The following is a 14497-nucleotide window of genomic DNA, read 5'->3' on the forward strand; positions in this document are numbered from 1 at the left end:
AATCTGATTGCGCTACTGAATGGTTCGCTGTGGCTTCTGCTCTAAAGTGCATGCGGAAGAAACTGTATGGGCGCAGCTCAGATGATTGACTGCAACGTATGAGGGAATGGGCTTAAAAGTATACGGCGTCCGCTGGCTGTTTAACACATCTAGAATCACACTTCTTAGCACTCTGGATGAAAGGTGGCAATATGATAGTCTTGGCCTCTCGACAGTTGGTACACGGTGCCATTGAGGCATTCGCAAATAGAAAGTTGCAACCCATGCTGATGATGCGTCAGGTAGAATCCATGATAGAAAACACGGTGTTCTATGCATTTCATCGGTACCACAAATTTGAGCGACGGTCACTGTCACTTTTTGATTTGACAGATGGTATATTCGATGGGTTGCTAAAATCAGCTTTGAGATCTTTGAATAATTAATTTACATCGAAATAAAGTCGCTTTGGTTGCTTGGTTAATTTTCAGCAAATAAATTCAATTTATTCTATGTGAGACACCCCTTGGTGGCCGACCCAGCCCCACTTCCGATCCCGAATTTCTGTTGCTATCGGCCTCTGGTGACAACGACGATGGAGCTCGTTGTTTGAGATCCAGTTGTGAGGCCACCAGGCCCGAATTATATACCGCAGGCATCTGTTAATGAACACCTGCAGCCGTTGAGTGTTCTCCACTGATACACATCATGTTTCGCTAGCGTATAACAGCACAGATTTCACGTTAGAGTTGAAAATTCGTATTTTGGTGCGTTCACTTATCTGCCTGTTTTTCCAGATACAGTCGACTCTCCACATCTCGATGTTCTATATCTCGATATCTCTCCTTATGTCGATAGTTTTCTCGGTCCCTTAGATTTACATACATTTGGGCATTCTACATCTCGATAACCTCCCTATCTCGATATCTCTCTATCTCGATGTGTTCTGGTCATATTTTGCTCAGGATTCTCTCTCCCTATGTCGATATTTCATATTTCTAGGCTACTAGACGATTTTTGGACAATAACAAACACATGAACAACAAGAGATGACATTTGTTTTGTTGTCGTTTTTCATAGCAACGAGCTTTTTTCAATCTAGTACCCATTTCAATTTTCCTTCCATTCCTCGATCTCTCCTTATCTCGATGGTCCCTTCAATATCGAGATGTGGAGAGGCGACTGTACACTCAGGTAAATCGACACATACCCGCATAATCATGAACCATAAACGTAACATTTCTCAGATCATTCATGATTATAAATAACATTATCCCTACTGTTTTGATTGTTGTACTTACGTAAGATAAACTGACATCATCATAAATGGTCATCGCGTTACGGTATGCTGTTATTGGAAAAACGACCATAGGGGTAATAGGCGGTTAAGTATAATTACTATTTAAAAAAGCCCATTTTTCAGTACATTATTTTCGCTACATGCTATACGATGTGGTTCATGTACAATCCCTGTTTCAGAAGAAAACAATATGGTTTGTAATATTTGAACGATATTATGATACGAATAAAAAATTTATGCACCGTACGTCTTATCTTTCACTAATTAGACGACAATTTGGTAATTTTTTGTCACTGTTGTAAGAAAAAACACAATATATAAATTTCATTACTATTTATTTTATATAAATAAAAAATCAGTTAAATTCTTTCAATAGAGGCCGACGTGTGGGGCATGCAGTAAGCCAAGTTCGTGGATGCCCTCCGCATCCGTGAAGGGAGCTGCAAAAAAAAAAATGCGAAGACATCCAAGGGGTGTCTCACAGCTATCGAAGGCAGCGAATTTCAATCGAAATAAAGTCGATTTGTAATGATTTTTATGAAATGGTACAATTTAATCAAACTTGCAACACACCTTCTGCGACACTGAACTGTAATTTTCATCCAAGCAAACGTGGATTTCACATGTTACCAATGACATCAATCGACTTGTTTGTTTTGTTTATTTTTCTATCAACAATTAAGTTTGAGCATGAGATCTGAAATAACCCTTATTATTTATTTAAATCAATAACAAACTGTATTCTAATTTTAGGTTTTGGATGTTGAAGTATTCTTCGGGACGATACTATCTCTAGCTTTGGCAGCATTTTTGTATGGTGATTCGCATGGTTTCCTCGTTTCCGAAAGTATCCGTGATTGATATTCTCTGACGTAGCTCATGTGTACAAATACTTGAATATTAGATTTCATTTTTTAAACTACTGCTACTGCTAAAAAGAATTTTCGTTAACAGATCAATCAAGGATCGGCAATCATTCGTATTCAGTTCAATTCGATCTGCGAGTAGTGTCAATTGTCATAAGTAGATAGTGTGGTGGAAGTCTTCTGTCCAGACTTCAAACTACGAGTCAGAGCGGGGGTTTCTGATATGTTTCATGTAATGATTAAATTTATCCACCTACCCCCCCAAGTAACCAAAAGTTCCTTTAAGAGTACGTATTTCGATTAATCAGCTTCATTGAGCTGCTTAAGCGAAAAACGCACTCCTAAAAGAACTTTTGGTTACATGGGCCGAATCCGAATGCACTAGGTAATAATGCACCGGTGCTTCTATTCTGATGTGTATTAGGACAATAATTGTGTGGGGCAGCAGCAGATAAAATCTAAATCCAGAAACGTATCAGGGATTGGACGAAATTGCTACAAATAATACACAGCACATAAAGCATTTCATTTTTTTTGGAATCTGGGTTACAGGTGAGGACGCCTGTGCTATGGCCAGACAGAATTCACGTGTTCTGCAAAACAAGGTTTAGCCCGGATAGCACGTAGCACTTTCCTGCTCTTTCTATCGGTATTCATAACAACTTCACAAATTCCTGTAATTCTGTGCTAGTCATATTTTGACAATCACTGACAGGTGATAAAATCGCTGCGTTGCTAAAACCAACTTTTGATTCTGAATATTTTCGATTTATATCGAAATAAAGTCGCTTCGGTTGCTTGGTTAATTTTCTGCAAGTAAATTCAATTCAATCTATGTGAGACACCCCTTGCTAAGAGCTCATGTTTAGCGTAGCCAACACCAACACCAACGCCGAGCAACGTACGTCAAATATAAAAAAGCTTAACATCATAAAACATCCAAATTCAGCTTTCTTCAATATGCAACTTTAATCGGGAATATTCATTAAATATGACTAATGAGTTTAATTGATTCAAAACTTATCTACATGATCAATTTTGATTTTACTTACATGCAGAACAACAATTTGTCTTTTATTTCACCGTGAAAAGCTTGAGCAGAATTTAAAAATAAATCCTGCTCTTTTATTGTTGTGGATATTTTTAATTATCAAACTACAATCATTGGTGTTGTTGACGATTGTTCTCTCCTCGTTTGTCGGGTGAAGATCACTGCGTCCAGATTTTAGGACTATTGTGATATACCCTTTTACTGTGAAATACGCAAGTTATCTCAGTAACATGTTTGTCACTGAGATACCTTGGTATCGACTGAACTCAAGACCATCTATTATTGATGAATAGAGATCCTGAGTTACAGTATGTGACTACCCCATTCTGGCGAGACTAGCTTTATGAAGCCAGCCACGTCCTTGGGGGATAAGATCCATATGTCAGCAGGCCATAAAAAGGGCTTGCTGAGAACTTTGAACCTACGTTGGGTGAGTGCACTGCAATAGCAGAGGATGTGTTCTGATGTTTCTCTCTCCTCGTCACAGAAGCGGCAATTTGAGGTTTGGATTGCTCCGATCTTTTGTAGATGGTATCTGCAGGGGCAGTGTCCAGTTATTAGACCGGTGTAGATGTTGAGATCCCTTTTGTTGAGACCTAATAGTTGTTGGGTTTTCTTGGGGTTAATCGTTACGAGCCTTTTGGATTGGCTCGTATGGGGAAGTGCATTCAGTTTGATGTGATTTGACTGACCATGTATTTGTTCAGTTCCATTTTTACAGAGCAGTCTGAGATCCCGCAGAAGGGCTCAGGGCCAATGAACCTTTCATTAGATCCATTCCTGGCTAGCTCATCAGCAATCTCGTTTCCCTCTAGACCCGTATGTCCTGGGATCCAATATAGGTAGACTCGATTGCGTATGGATAAGTTTTTCAAAGCCAGAATGCATTCCCACACTAGCTTTGAGTTACAAGTGTAGTTATTAAGCGACTTAAGTGCCGCTTGGCTGTCAGAGAAAATACATATTTTTGCAAATCTATACTTTCTCCTCAGGCATAATAACACGCATTCTAATATTGCATATATTTCCGCCTGAAAAAATACCCACTGTCCTAAGTGGACAGAAATTTTTGTTGTAGGGCCATAGATTCCGGATCCTGTCAGATTATTCATTTTCGAACCATCTGTGAAGAAATTTATAGAGCCTGTTGGAACGCTGGTCCACCTCTTTCCCACTCCTGGCGGGAAGGAATGAACACATCGTAAGGTAAGTCATAATTGACTACCGTTTCCATCCAGTCACTACAAATTCCTATTGCGGGATTTATGGCAAATTCATTTAATATGCTGAGGTGACCCGTAAGGTCTCCCGACAGCAGTGTTTTTGTTCTCTTTAACCTTAGAGCACTTTTTTCCGCTTCCAGCTTTATGAATTGATCTAACCGGGGCAGGTGAAGCATTGCGTCTAGGGCCAAAGTGGGTGTACTACGAACTGCACCAGTGATGGCTATGCAAGCGGTGCGTTGGATTTTGTTGAGCTTAGCCCTTGCAGCAGCCTCATTAGTTTTAGGCCACCAGACAAGGGAAGCGTAAGTTGTCCTGGGACGGACAATGGTTTTATATATCCACATGATCATACTTGGTTTTAGGCCCCATCATTTACCAAGGGTTTTTGAACAAACCCAAAGTGTATTGAGACCTTTCTGCACAACTGATTGGAGATGAGAGTTCCAATTGAGCTTTGCGTCGAGTATGACACCTAGATATTTTACTTCACTTGAATAAACTAATTGTGTTTGATTCAAGAAAAGGGGTTTCAGTTGTACCTTTCTCCGTTTGGTGAAAGGGATAATGGAAGTTTTTGTAGGATTTATGCCTAGTTGATACTTTTGACACCAGGAAAAAGTGTGATTTAGGGCAGATTGCATTCTTTCCACGATAACACTTTCGAATTTGCCTCGTACAATAATGACAACGTCATCAGCATATCCAACCACTTCGAAGCCTCTTCTCTCTAAGCTGTCTAGAAGCTCATCCACCACCAGTGACCACAACAAAGGAGAAAGCACTCCGCCTTGCGGACACCCCTTGTTGCTTTAACAGTGATGTATGAACCGCTAAGCTCAGAGGAGATTTTCCGATTAGCTAGCATAGCATGTACCCAGGTAACAATGCATGGGTCGAATTTTCTCCTCAACATTGCTGACCCTATAGACGAATAAGAAGCGTTATCGAATGCGCCCTCAATATCAAGAAATGCTACAAGAGCAATTTCTTTTGCATTAAGTGTTTTTTCGATTTTTGAACTACCGTATGTAGTGCCGAGATCGTAGATTTTCCACTTTGATAAGCGAATTGGTTTTTGACAAAGGCATTGCTTTCATAAATTTGTGATTTATGTACTCGCATAGTACCTTTTCCATAATTTTGAGCATTACAGAGGATAAACTTATCGGCCTGAATGCTTTGGGGTTGGTTTTATCTCTCTTGCCTGCCTTCGGAATGAAGACAGCCCGGATTTGACGCCAATCGTCAGGTATGTGCCCCAAAAATCAGACTCGCCTTAAAAATCTCAACCAAGGGTGGAACCAGTGTTTTCTCCTCACTTTGGAACAACGCTGGAAATATACCATACATGCCAGGAGACTTAAATGGCTCGAAAGATCTCACAGCCATCTCAACCCTGGCCCGAGTGAAAGCTTCCTTTGCAACCTTTATTGCGTCTTTTTAGACCCAGAAACCCATGATTGGATCTCTTGTGGATCTGAGACAGCAATTCCAGTGCCTTGGTCGCCGATGCTCGACTCAGGGATTGAATCAGGAAGTGGATCTTTAACAATTCGCTCAGTGTATCGCTAGGCTCTACAGTGAGCGAACCATCCGTCTTTCGGAGGCTACCCACACCATTGGAGTGGTCTTTTGAAAGAGTTTTTGGAGTCTGGCCACTACGGGTGTATTCTCTATGCTTTCACACATTAGAATCCACGATTTCCGTTTGGCTGACCTTATTTCTTTGTTGTAGTTCGTCAGGGCCTTTCTGTATAGGCTCCAATCGCCGGTTCGCTTAGCACGATTGAACTCCCTACGCGCAGTTTTCCTAAGCTTCTCAAGAGTTTTATTCCACCATGGAACGTCTCTACTCGAACTAGTTGATTTAGTTGGACAGCTCTCTTGGTAGGCGTTAAGGATTTTGTTTTTAATGGATTTGGACGCATCTTCCAATTGTGTTATGGACTTGATGTGACTTTCTATGATGTACTCTTCGGATCGTAGGATAGCTGAGTAGGATTCCCAATCAGTTTTCTTAGGATCTTTAAACGTTTTTTCCATCGTTAGACCCCTTCCCATTCGAAGATGATGTGTTTATGGTCTGACATTGATATTTCTTCAGAAACATGCCAGTTTTTTATTTTATCAGAGATAGACCGACTACATAGAGTCAAGTCCAAAACTTCCTGACGAATGGAGTTTTCAAACGTGGGCTTGTCACCAACATTACAAATGTCAATGTTCTTGGAAGAGAGAAACTGTAACAGGTACTCACCTCTGGTGTTTATATTGGTACTTCCCCATACGGTGTGATGTGCATTTGCGTCGCACCCTATGACGAAGGGGATGTTGTGTCGGTGGCTGTAGGCTACGAGCGCAGCTATTTCTGGAGGAGGGATTTCGTCCACGTCACCTGGGAAGTATGCCGAGACCACCAAGATCTCTCTACTCCCTCTGGCGGAAGGTACCTCCATCCTGATCGCTACGATGTCCCTTTTTATGAATTCTGAAATTGGAAAGTATTTACAGTTGTTATGTAATAAAATAGCCGCTCTAGGAGAAAGCTGGCTGTCATCATATACCAACTTACATGAGTGTTGTGGAATACCTTGTATTCTGGATTTATTGACCCATGGCTCTTGAATGAGGGCCACGGTTAAATTCTCTTTGGTGAACCTCCGACAGAGCACACCCGTGGCGCTCTCAGCATGGTGGAGGTTCACTTGCAGAACTTTAGTCGCCATTTCCGGGTTCCCGCTTTTTCCGGACGACGACTGTCCGGCTTTGGATGTTGCGGATCATCAGGATGTCGTTTGGTATTACAGTCTGGGTTTTCTCTCTTCCCTGTAGCAACCTGGCCCGCCAGTTTCGCCTCTGTGGTCAAACTGTCGCTTTTTGCACCCCTTTGCCCTGTTTAGATACCTTTGGTTTGGTACCACTAGAGCAGGGGTCGCATGTAAGCTTCGAGCTTTTCCTTTAGAGGCGGACAGACTAGCCTTTATGGTGCTTTTGGGGTGAGATTTACTAACCTCGCCCGAACCGGAGGCTTCCTCAGATTTCTCTTGGGTCGGCCTTCCAGTTAGCCGAACCTCGCCTTGAACAGGAGGCCTCCTCAGATTGCTCTTGGGTCGGCCTTCCAGTCGGATTGGCGGTAGCGGCAGTCGGTTGATCTGTAATCTTCCTTAGTTGGATTTCACCAAATCGGTAGTTGAGGGTGTATTTGGACTTCTTCAACTTTTCCATCGACGCACCCTCTACTGTGAAGATCCATTCAACATGAATATCTTTCAGAATGGATCGTTTCACAATACGCCAATTAGTTGTTGTGATGTCATTTTGGCTTTCTATGAGAGCCTTTATTCGGTCGTCATCATAGCTGGAGCTTTGTGGGAAGAATGCTCGGATCATCTCTGGACGTGGAATCGCCACTTCGTCCATTGCCATCAGCTCTGCACCTTCCCAGGGTTTCATGGATGGGGATATTCTCTTTAACCACTCAGCAGTCTCTTGATCCTTACAGATTAGAACCATGTAACCGGACTTGTAGATGAGGTTGTTGAATTTGGGTTTTATTGGCTCGTTTCGCTGTTGAACTACTCTGAGCAGGAGTGCTTCTTGTAGAAGGTCTAGCTGGGCTGTAGTGAGTTGGACGGTGGGAAAGTCTTTGGGTATTATCCCGACCTTCACGCTTTTGGCCATACCAGCTGTTTTCCTCATGGGTGGGTTTTGTTGTCCAGACACGTTTTTCTGAGGCGAGCGGTTTGAGGACTGTTGGGCGCGCTCTCTCGGATCCAGATGGTGCTTCCACCCCCCTGGCGTCCTATACTATCACAAGGGGTTTGACAATAGCCACCATGTCCACGGACGGTAGCTCATTACCGTCCGTTGTTATTGTACGAAAATAAACATCATGTGTTTTGTTTACTATTTGTTTTGGTAAAATCTTAAAATTGTTTTCGAAATAATTTGCAAGATTTACATCTTTGAGCATGGGAATTATGTTTTTTGATGATAAAATATAATAAACTTACGAATTGGAGTGAATCGATAGGTGAAATCAAACGCTACAAGAAATCATATTTTGTAACTTGTTCTCCCGCTCCGAATCAAACAAAAGATATTATTATTGTTTATACTGTGGTGAGCTTCACAGTTGAAATGGTGCGGGATGCAAATTGAACAACATTTATTAGCGAAATTGAAATGAAATAAATGGTGTGCAGAAAGATGTCTTAGGATTATATTTACATGCCCATAATAGCTGGTATTATTTTTGAACAAATTGAAAATGTACAATCAACAATATTTTAAATAAAATCTAGTTGCTTGTAAACGCACGATTCGGAAGAAGAACTTTTCAAAAGGTATGCTGAACATATTCATGAAGATGTTCGCTACGCTGAGAAGCATCTCTTGCCACGGGGTTGGGTGCTTCACCCTTTTTTGTTTGGGGTCCTCTGTGGCGGATTTGTCTAGGTCGTTTCTCGAGCGTTTTGAGGAAGTGGGCTCGCTCTCCTTATTCAGGATTATGGACAAGGCCTCATTCCGGTCTTTTCCCTTCTCCCGGAGAGTTCTAAGCTGCTTCCTCTGCGAGCGTGTGAGTGTGGGGATTTTCTTTCTCGGAGCACCCTTGGCTTCCGTAGAACCCTTGTTATCTTCGGATCCTTTGCTACTTGCTAAAGATTTTTGGGGGTTGATGATGATCCTTATACCATCATCTTCGTTATCTTCCATGTCCAACAGGTTGGAGTCGGTCGATGAGGGGGTTGTAGATCTGGATCAGCTTTGTCGAAACATGTGCTGCTCCGGGAGATAGGCGTTGAGGGCAGGATATTTCCATCTTCTCCTGCGAACTACTGAGTAGCTGGTCTTCGGTACGGCCAAGCTGACTCAGAGTATTCTCCACTTCGCTCACACACGACTGAGAGAGGCAGTCGTCACCTTGAGGGTTGTTTGTAGAATTTGTACTCATTTTTGATCCCACGAGAAGCTTGGGAAATAACGGTCCGCTGCACCAGTGCCCAGCCGTAAGTGCAGTAAAAGCAGCTTACTGGGGTGTTCGCCCTGGTGCACCCCAGGCTCCGTTCGCGGTTGAGCATGTTTAGAACCCCTCAACCATTCAGCCCTCGGCACGGGTCGCATGACACCTTGGCATTGGGGTTTATCCATTTTTGCTTTACACGATGGCCATGAATAACAGCCATCGCAACCTTCCTCCTTTACCAGGGCTTAGGACCTGTAGCTCAAGTTCTCAATAGTTTCACAATCTTTCGGACATGCAACTACAGCGAACCATCATTGCTAGCGGAGTTAGACGATTGTTGACATCTCATGCAACTGACAGCGGTCTATCTGCACACTGTGCCCGGGACATGGTGGCTATTTTTAGGCTAAGGGAGTTAGATAGGGATGTCTATAGCCTGGGAATATCTGCAGCAACATTTGTCAACATTTGGTGTTTACATTTTCCATCATCCACTAATACACACGCATTTAGTCTTCTTCCTCACCTTCTATCTATTCTCATTGGATTTAGTGTACACGCTTGCATGTGACTCACGAGTAATGGGTTATAATTGGGTAAATTTCAGTAACAAAAATCGGTCAACCCGAAATGAGAGTGAGTGTGAGAAAAATATGCGGGCACATCACAACCCGGATAAAAAATACAATAGAGTTGCAATAAAATATCTTAAAAATACAATACATTTTATTTATGAACATTAAATTCAATTGTTTTTATATCATACCAATCAATGTGCCATATTATTGTTCCAATAGACGTACAATACATTATATTACCAGTAAAATGTTGGCAATAGATTTACAATAACCCCAATTGTAATGGCAAAAATTTTGTTCGAGAAAAATCAATTTTTGATTGTAAAGATACGTAACAACCCCTATTTTCTATTGAAAAACTGCCATTTACAACAGGCTTTATGGTGGAAAACAATATTCTTTAATATTATTCTATTGTGAGCCACAATAGAGTTTACCGTAACTACTATTAATTTCAGCGTAATGTTACAATAATTTTTATTGTAATTGTTTTGGATTTTTTTATTAGGGAATCTACACATAACTCTTCAAATTGGTGAAATCGGCAATACTATAGGGTATATATATATAACCATGGTACTTGTAGAAGTGTGCTTTTAAAACGTCTCTGGCTCAAAGAATCTAATTAGGTGTTAAAACAATACATAATTTTCAAAACGTCTTATCTGTTTTTGTAAACAAAGATTTAAACGTCGAATTGACGAATCTGATAGCACTTCGACGCAAACCAACACCATCAATCCAGCTTTCCACGCTCGGTAATGGCGGCTTGTCGGTGTGTAAAAATCAATCGGTCACTGTACTGTTTGACACTAGCTGGAGGAAAGCCTACTGGCGTTCCTGGGTGAGGGGAACGGAAAAAAGTCCTTTTCGCTACAGTGACTATCCAGCATTTTACGAGCGCTAATGGCCACCACAATCCAACTCAGTTTTTTGTAGGGTGGACACAGTTTGAAGTTTGGCTTGTGTCGTATGACACAAAAACGATAAGTTTTCATCATCATAATGATGATTTCATGATGATGATGATCACTGCGGTGTCAGACGACACAAGCCAAACGTCAAATCGAATGCATCCTACCAAAAAGTGAGTTAAATTGTGGCGGCCATTACCGCACGTAAAATGCTGGATAATAACAGTGTCGTCAAGTGTCAAAATTGGAACAGAATCAGCTGTCAGTTCCATACAAATGCGCGTTCCAAACGAGCAGGAGACCTGTCAAAAGTGGAATATGACGTTACTCTTCTTATAGGACTCTACTTTTCGCCAGTGAGTTTTCCTCCAGCTAGTGTCAAAAAGTACAGTAACCGATTGATTTTTACGCACCAACAAGCCGCCATTACCGGGCGTGGAAAGCTGGATAGGTAGAAAACGCCACTCCTTACGTATTGATGGTGTTGGTTTGCGTGGGAGTGGGAGTCGAATCGACGTTTGAATCTTTGTGTACATAAGCAGATAAGTCGTTTTGAAAAAAAATTGGTATACCAATATATAGGCCTTTTCATGTGACACTGCCGAGACTGCACTTGTTTACAATCGCTGAACAGGCCTGCAAGTCCGAAGCTGTCACTTTCATAGAAGAACTGTCAATTGACGATAAAATCAGCTGTTTTTAAACGACTCGTGAAAAGGCCCATTGAAAACACTTTTGAAGTGAAAATCTTAAATCTGGGAAGTTTCGGCTTAGAGTGTATTTATGGCTAGTGCAAAATATACCACATGGATTCATCGCTTTCAACTTCACTCTGGTCGAAAAAATTATCTCGTCTAATAATTAGAGAGCTTGCAGCGCACTCTACCCAAGTTTGCTCTCTTTAATCGAAATTTGTCAGAATTTTCACATGTGCGTTTCAATTCGGTCTATAGTAAAAGTGTAAAAATTGTGCTTATAAAAAGTCTTTTCTTCATCAATTTGTAGTGAAAATCATCTCCAGACGACAATGAACGCGGAAAAATTGAAGAAACTGCAGGCAGAGGTCCGCATCGGCGGCAAGGGCATGCCCCGTCGTAAGAAGAAGATTGTGCACACGAACTCGGCTGTGGATGACAAAAAGCTGCAGTTGTCACTGAAGAAGCTCGGCGTGAACACCATCCCTGGAATTGAAGAGGTCAATATGATCAAGAATGATGGAACGGTGATCCACTTTAACAACCCGAAGACACAGGCTTCTCTGGCCACCAACACATTCGCCATCACCGGTCACAGTGAATCGAAGCAGATCACGGACATGCTTCCGAGTATCATCACTCAGCTGGGACCGGAAGGACTCAACCAGCTTAAGAAGCTAGCGAGCGCGGCGGTGGCCGAGGATGACGACGATGTGCCGGAGTTGACCGAAAACTTTGAGGAAGCCTCCAAGCAGGAGGTGGAAAACATTACACAGAAAGTGCAGGAAATCCCAGTTTCATAAATTGACTTCCCTCCTCCAGCCTTGCTTCTCTGTGCGCCTCTTCGCCCTGTTTCTAACATTAGTCGCTCCCATCCCAAAACAACAAAAGCAAATGATAAGGATGTGTTTTTCTTTGTGCGTGTGCTGGTTCAGCGCTGGAAAAGTTCTGCTCGACAAAATCACACATCTTTGCAAAGTCGGCCATCAGCAGCAATTTCAAGGTTGGATTCATTCCAATCGATCAGCAGCAGCCATTACCGGGATCTGGCGTACCAATCGAGTTCAGTGAGCAGTCAACGAAACTCTGTGTCGCCGGGGTCAGTCTGGTCATCGCAGTCCCGCCGATCGATTGGAAGTGGGAAAATCCATAGCAAAACCATCTGCAAAACACTCTGTGGCTTGTAAATAACAAAGAGTAAAATTCAAGAAGATCAAGATACCAACAGCAAAAAGCAGAAGATAACTTCGTTATAAAACACATTTTAATAAACAAAAATTGAATAAAAAGTAGATGTAAGGACACATAAGGAATCCAATTCGCACTTTGTTGTATGCTTCATGTTCTTCGAAAATTCATTTTCTTATAAGAAGTACGCTACACATTCTGCTTTGTATTGATTGCTTGTTTTTTATTGCATTTCGTGAGTAGATTAGTCATTGCATGTCTTGTTGTTGGGACGGGTTAACCTCACATACTGAACACATACAATCAAAATCTTTTGTCGTTGCGGTATAGGGAGAGGGCGTTTGATTGCATACTAATATATTTGGTTTGTATACTGTTGATGATAATCGTAAAAAAAGATGATGTTCCAAAAAGAGATTAATCTACATAGTGATTTCAAAACAATTCCTATTCGCTACAATTGAGTTTATTCTGCGTCTCGCATGACTCGAGAATTGTCGATTTCAACACGTCTCACGTAAAAGGATCGTGTAATTGAAATGGGAGGTATCGACAATTTTCATTCCATTTAAAACGCCTCTCATACGAGACGCCGAAAAAGCACAAACAATAATAAAAAAAATACACGTAATTTACCTTATTTTGATATTATGGTTCAGTTTGAGATTAGCTCTATTTTAGTTCTTCTACCAACTACTCCAATTAATTTATACTTAGTTATTTTTTTATTTATAGTAGTTGCAAACCTAACAATTTTGACGGTCAAATTTAGGACCAATAATTTATTATCTTAGATATATTTTTCCCAAAGCTATTTTTTTTTGAATAGTTCTAAACACAGTTAGGGAAAACATGTCCCAGCGTCCCATATGCCGTTGAGTTTTTCAAACCCGTTTCACATGGAGAAATTTAAAAAAATCTAATAACTCGTTAAAACCAGCAATCCTTCTGAAAATTTGGCATAATATTCTTTATCTGTATACATTGCTATGGAAATATTAAATAGACCAAAATTACATTGATGCTTTGTGCGAGAGTGTATCAAAATCTTGAATGTGACTGTTATGCGAATAAATAGCAAGATGGGACAAAACAAGTGGGTTTTAATTTTCAAATTTCTAGAACAAAGCCTATTATTTTATAAGTTTTTCTTAAAGCTGAGTTCATTTTAAGCTTATTTCCGAAAGAAAATCAAAATCGTCAAAAATCGACATGGGACTCTTATGCGAATCGCGGCAGTATAAAGCTGGTACAAAGGAGACAAAAATTCAAGGGAAAATGCTACTTTTCGCTTTATTTCCGTGTAATTTCAAATCTTTTTTCTAAGTAAATTGATTATAAATTTTTTTATAGAATTTGTAAGTAAGGCAATGTGCCCTACCTTAATTTGTTTGGAAATTTTAAGAAGTGTTTTATATATGTACCCATCCTTTCACTTTTTAACTTTGTCATTCTTTTTGAAACCCTTTCACCTACTCATTGTCGATTTGAATGCTTCTGCTCTATACACAAGCAGAAGGTAGATAGTACATATATGTGCATATGTATACATGAATGGAAATTAAAAAAAAGGTTGAAGGCCACGAACGCTTTCGTTTTGTTGTGGTTATCATGTTTCCTGCCGCTACTCGCATATCAGTCCCATTTCGGTTTTCGTCACTTTTGAGTTAACACCGTGAATAGCATTTAATTTTATCATACTTCCACATAACATGATAAAAAATGAGACTTTGT

At 40.8% G+C, this 14497-nt stretch overlaps 1 protein-coding gene across 1 annotated transcript; it reads left to right on the forward strand.

Moving 5' to 3' along the window:
- Positions 1-11658: 11658 nt before the first annotated feature.
- Positions 11659-12893, forward strand: LOC134210933 (transcription factor BTF3 homolog 4-like). The gene is made up of 2 exons (XM_062687375.1): positions 11659-11810; positions 11886-12893. Exon 2 carries the CDS (start codon positions 11908-11910, stop codon positions 12376-12378), a length of 471 nt encoding a protein of 156 aa, XP_062543359.1. The 5' UTR covers positions 11659-11810; positions 11886-11907; the 3' UTR covers positions 12379-12893.
- Positions 12894-14497: the final 1604 nt, after the last annotated feature.

The sequence above is a fragment of the Armigeres subalbatus genome, chromosome 2, assembly GCF_024139115.2.
Source record: "Armigeres subalbatus isolate Guangzhou_Male chromosome 2, GZ_Asu_2, whole genome shotgun sequence".
Lineage (NCBI taxonomy): Eukaryota > Metazoa > Arthropoda > Insecta > Diptera > Culicidae > Armigeres > Armigeres subalbatus.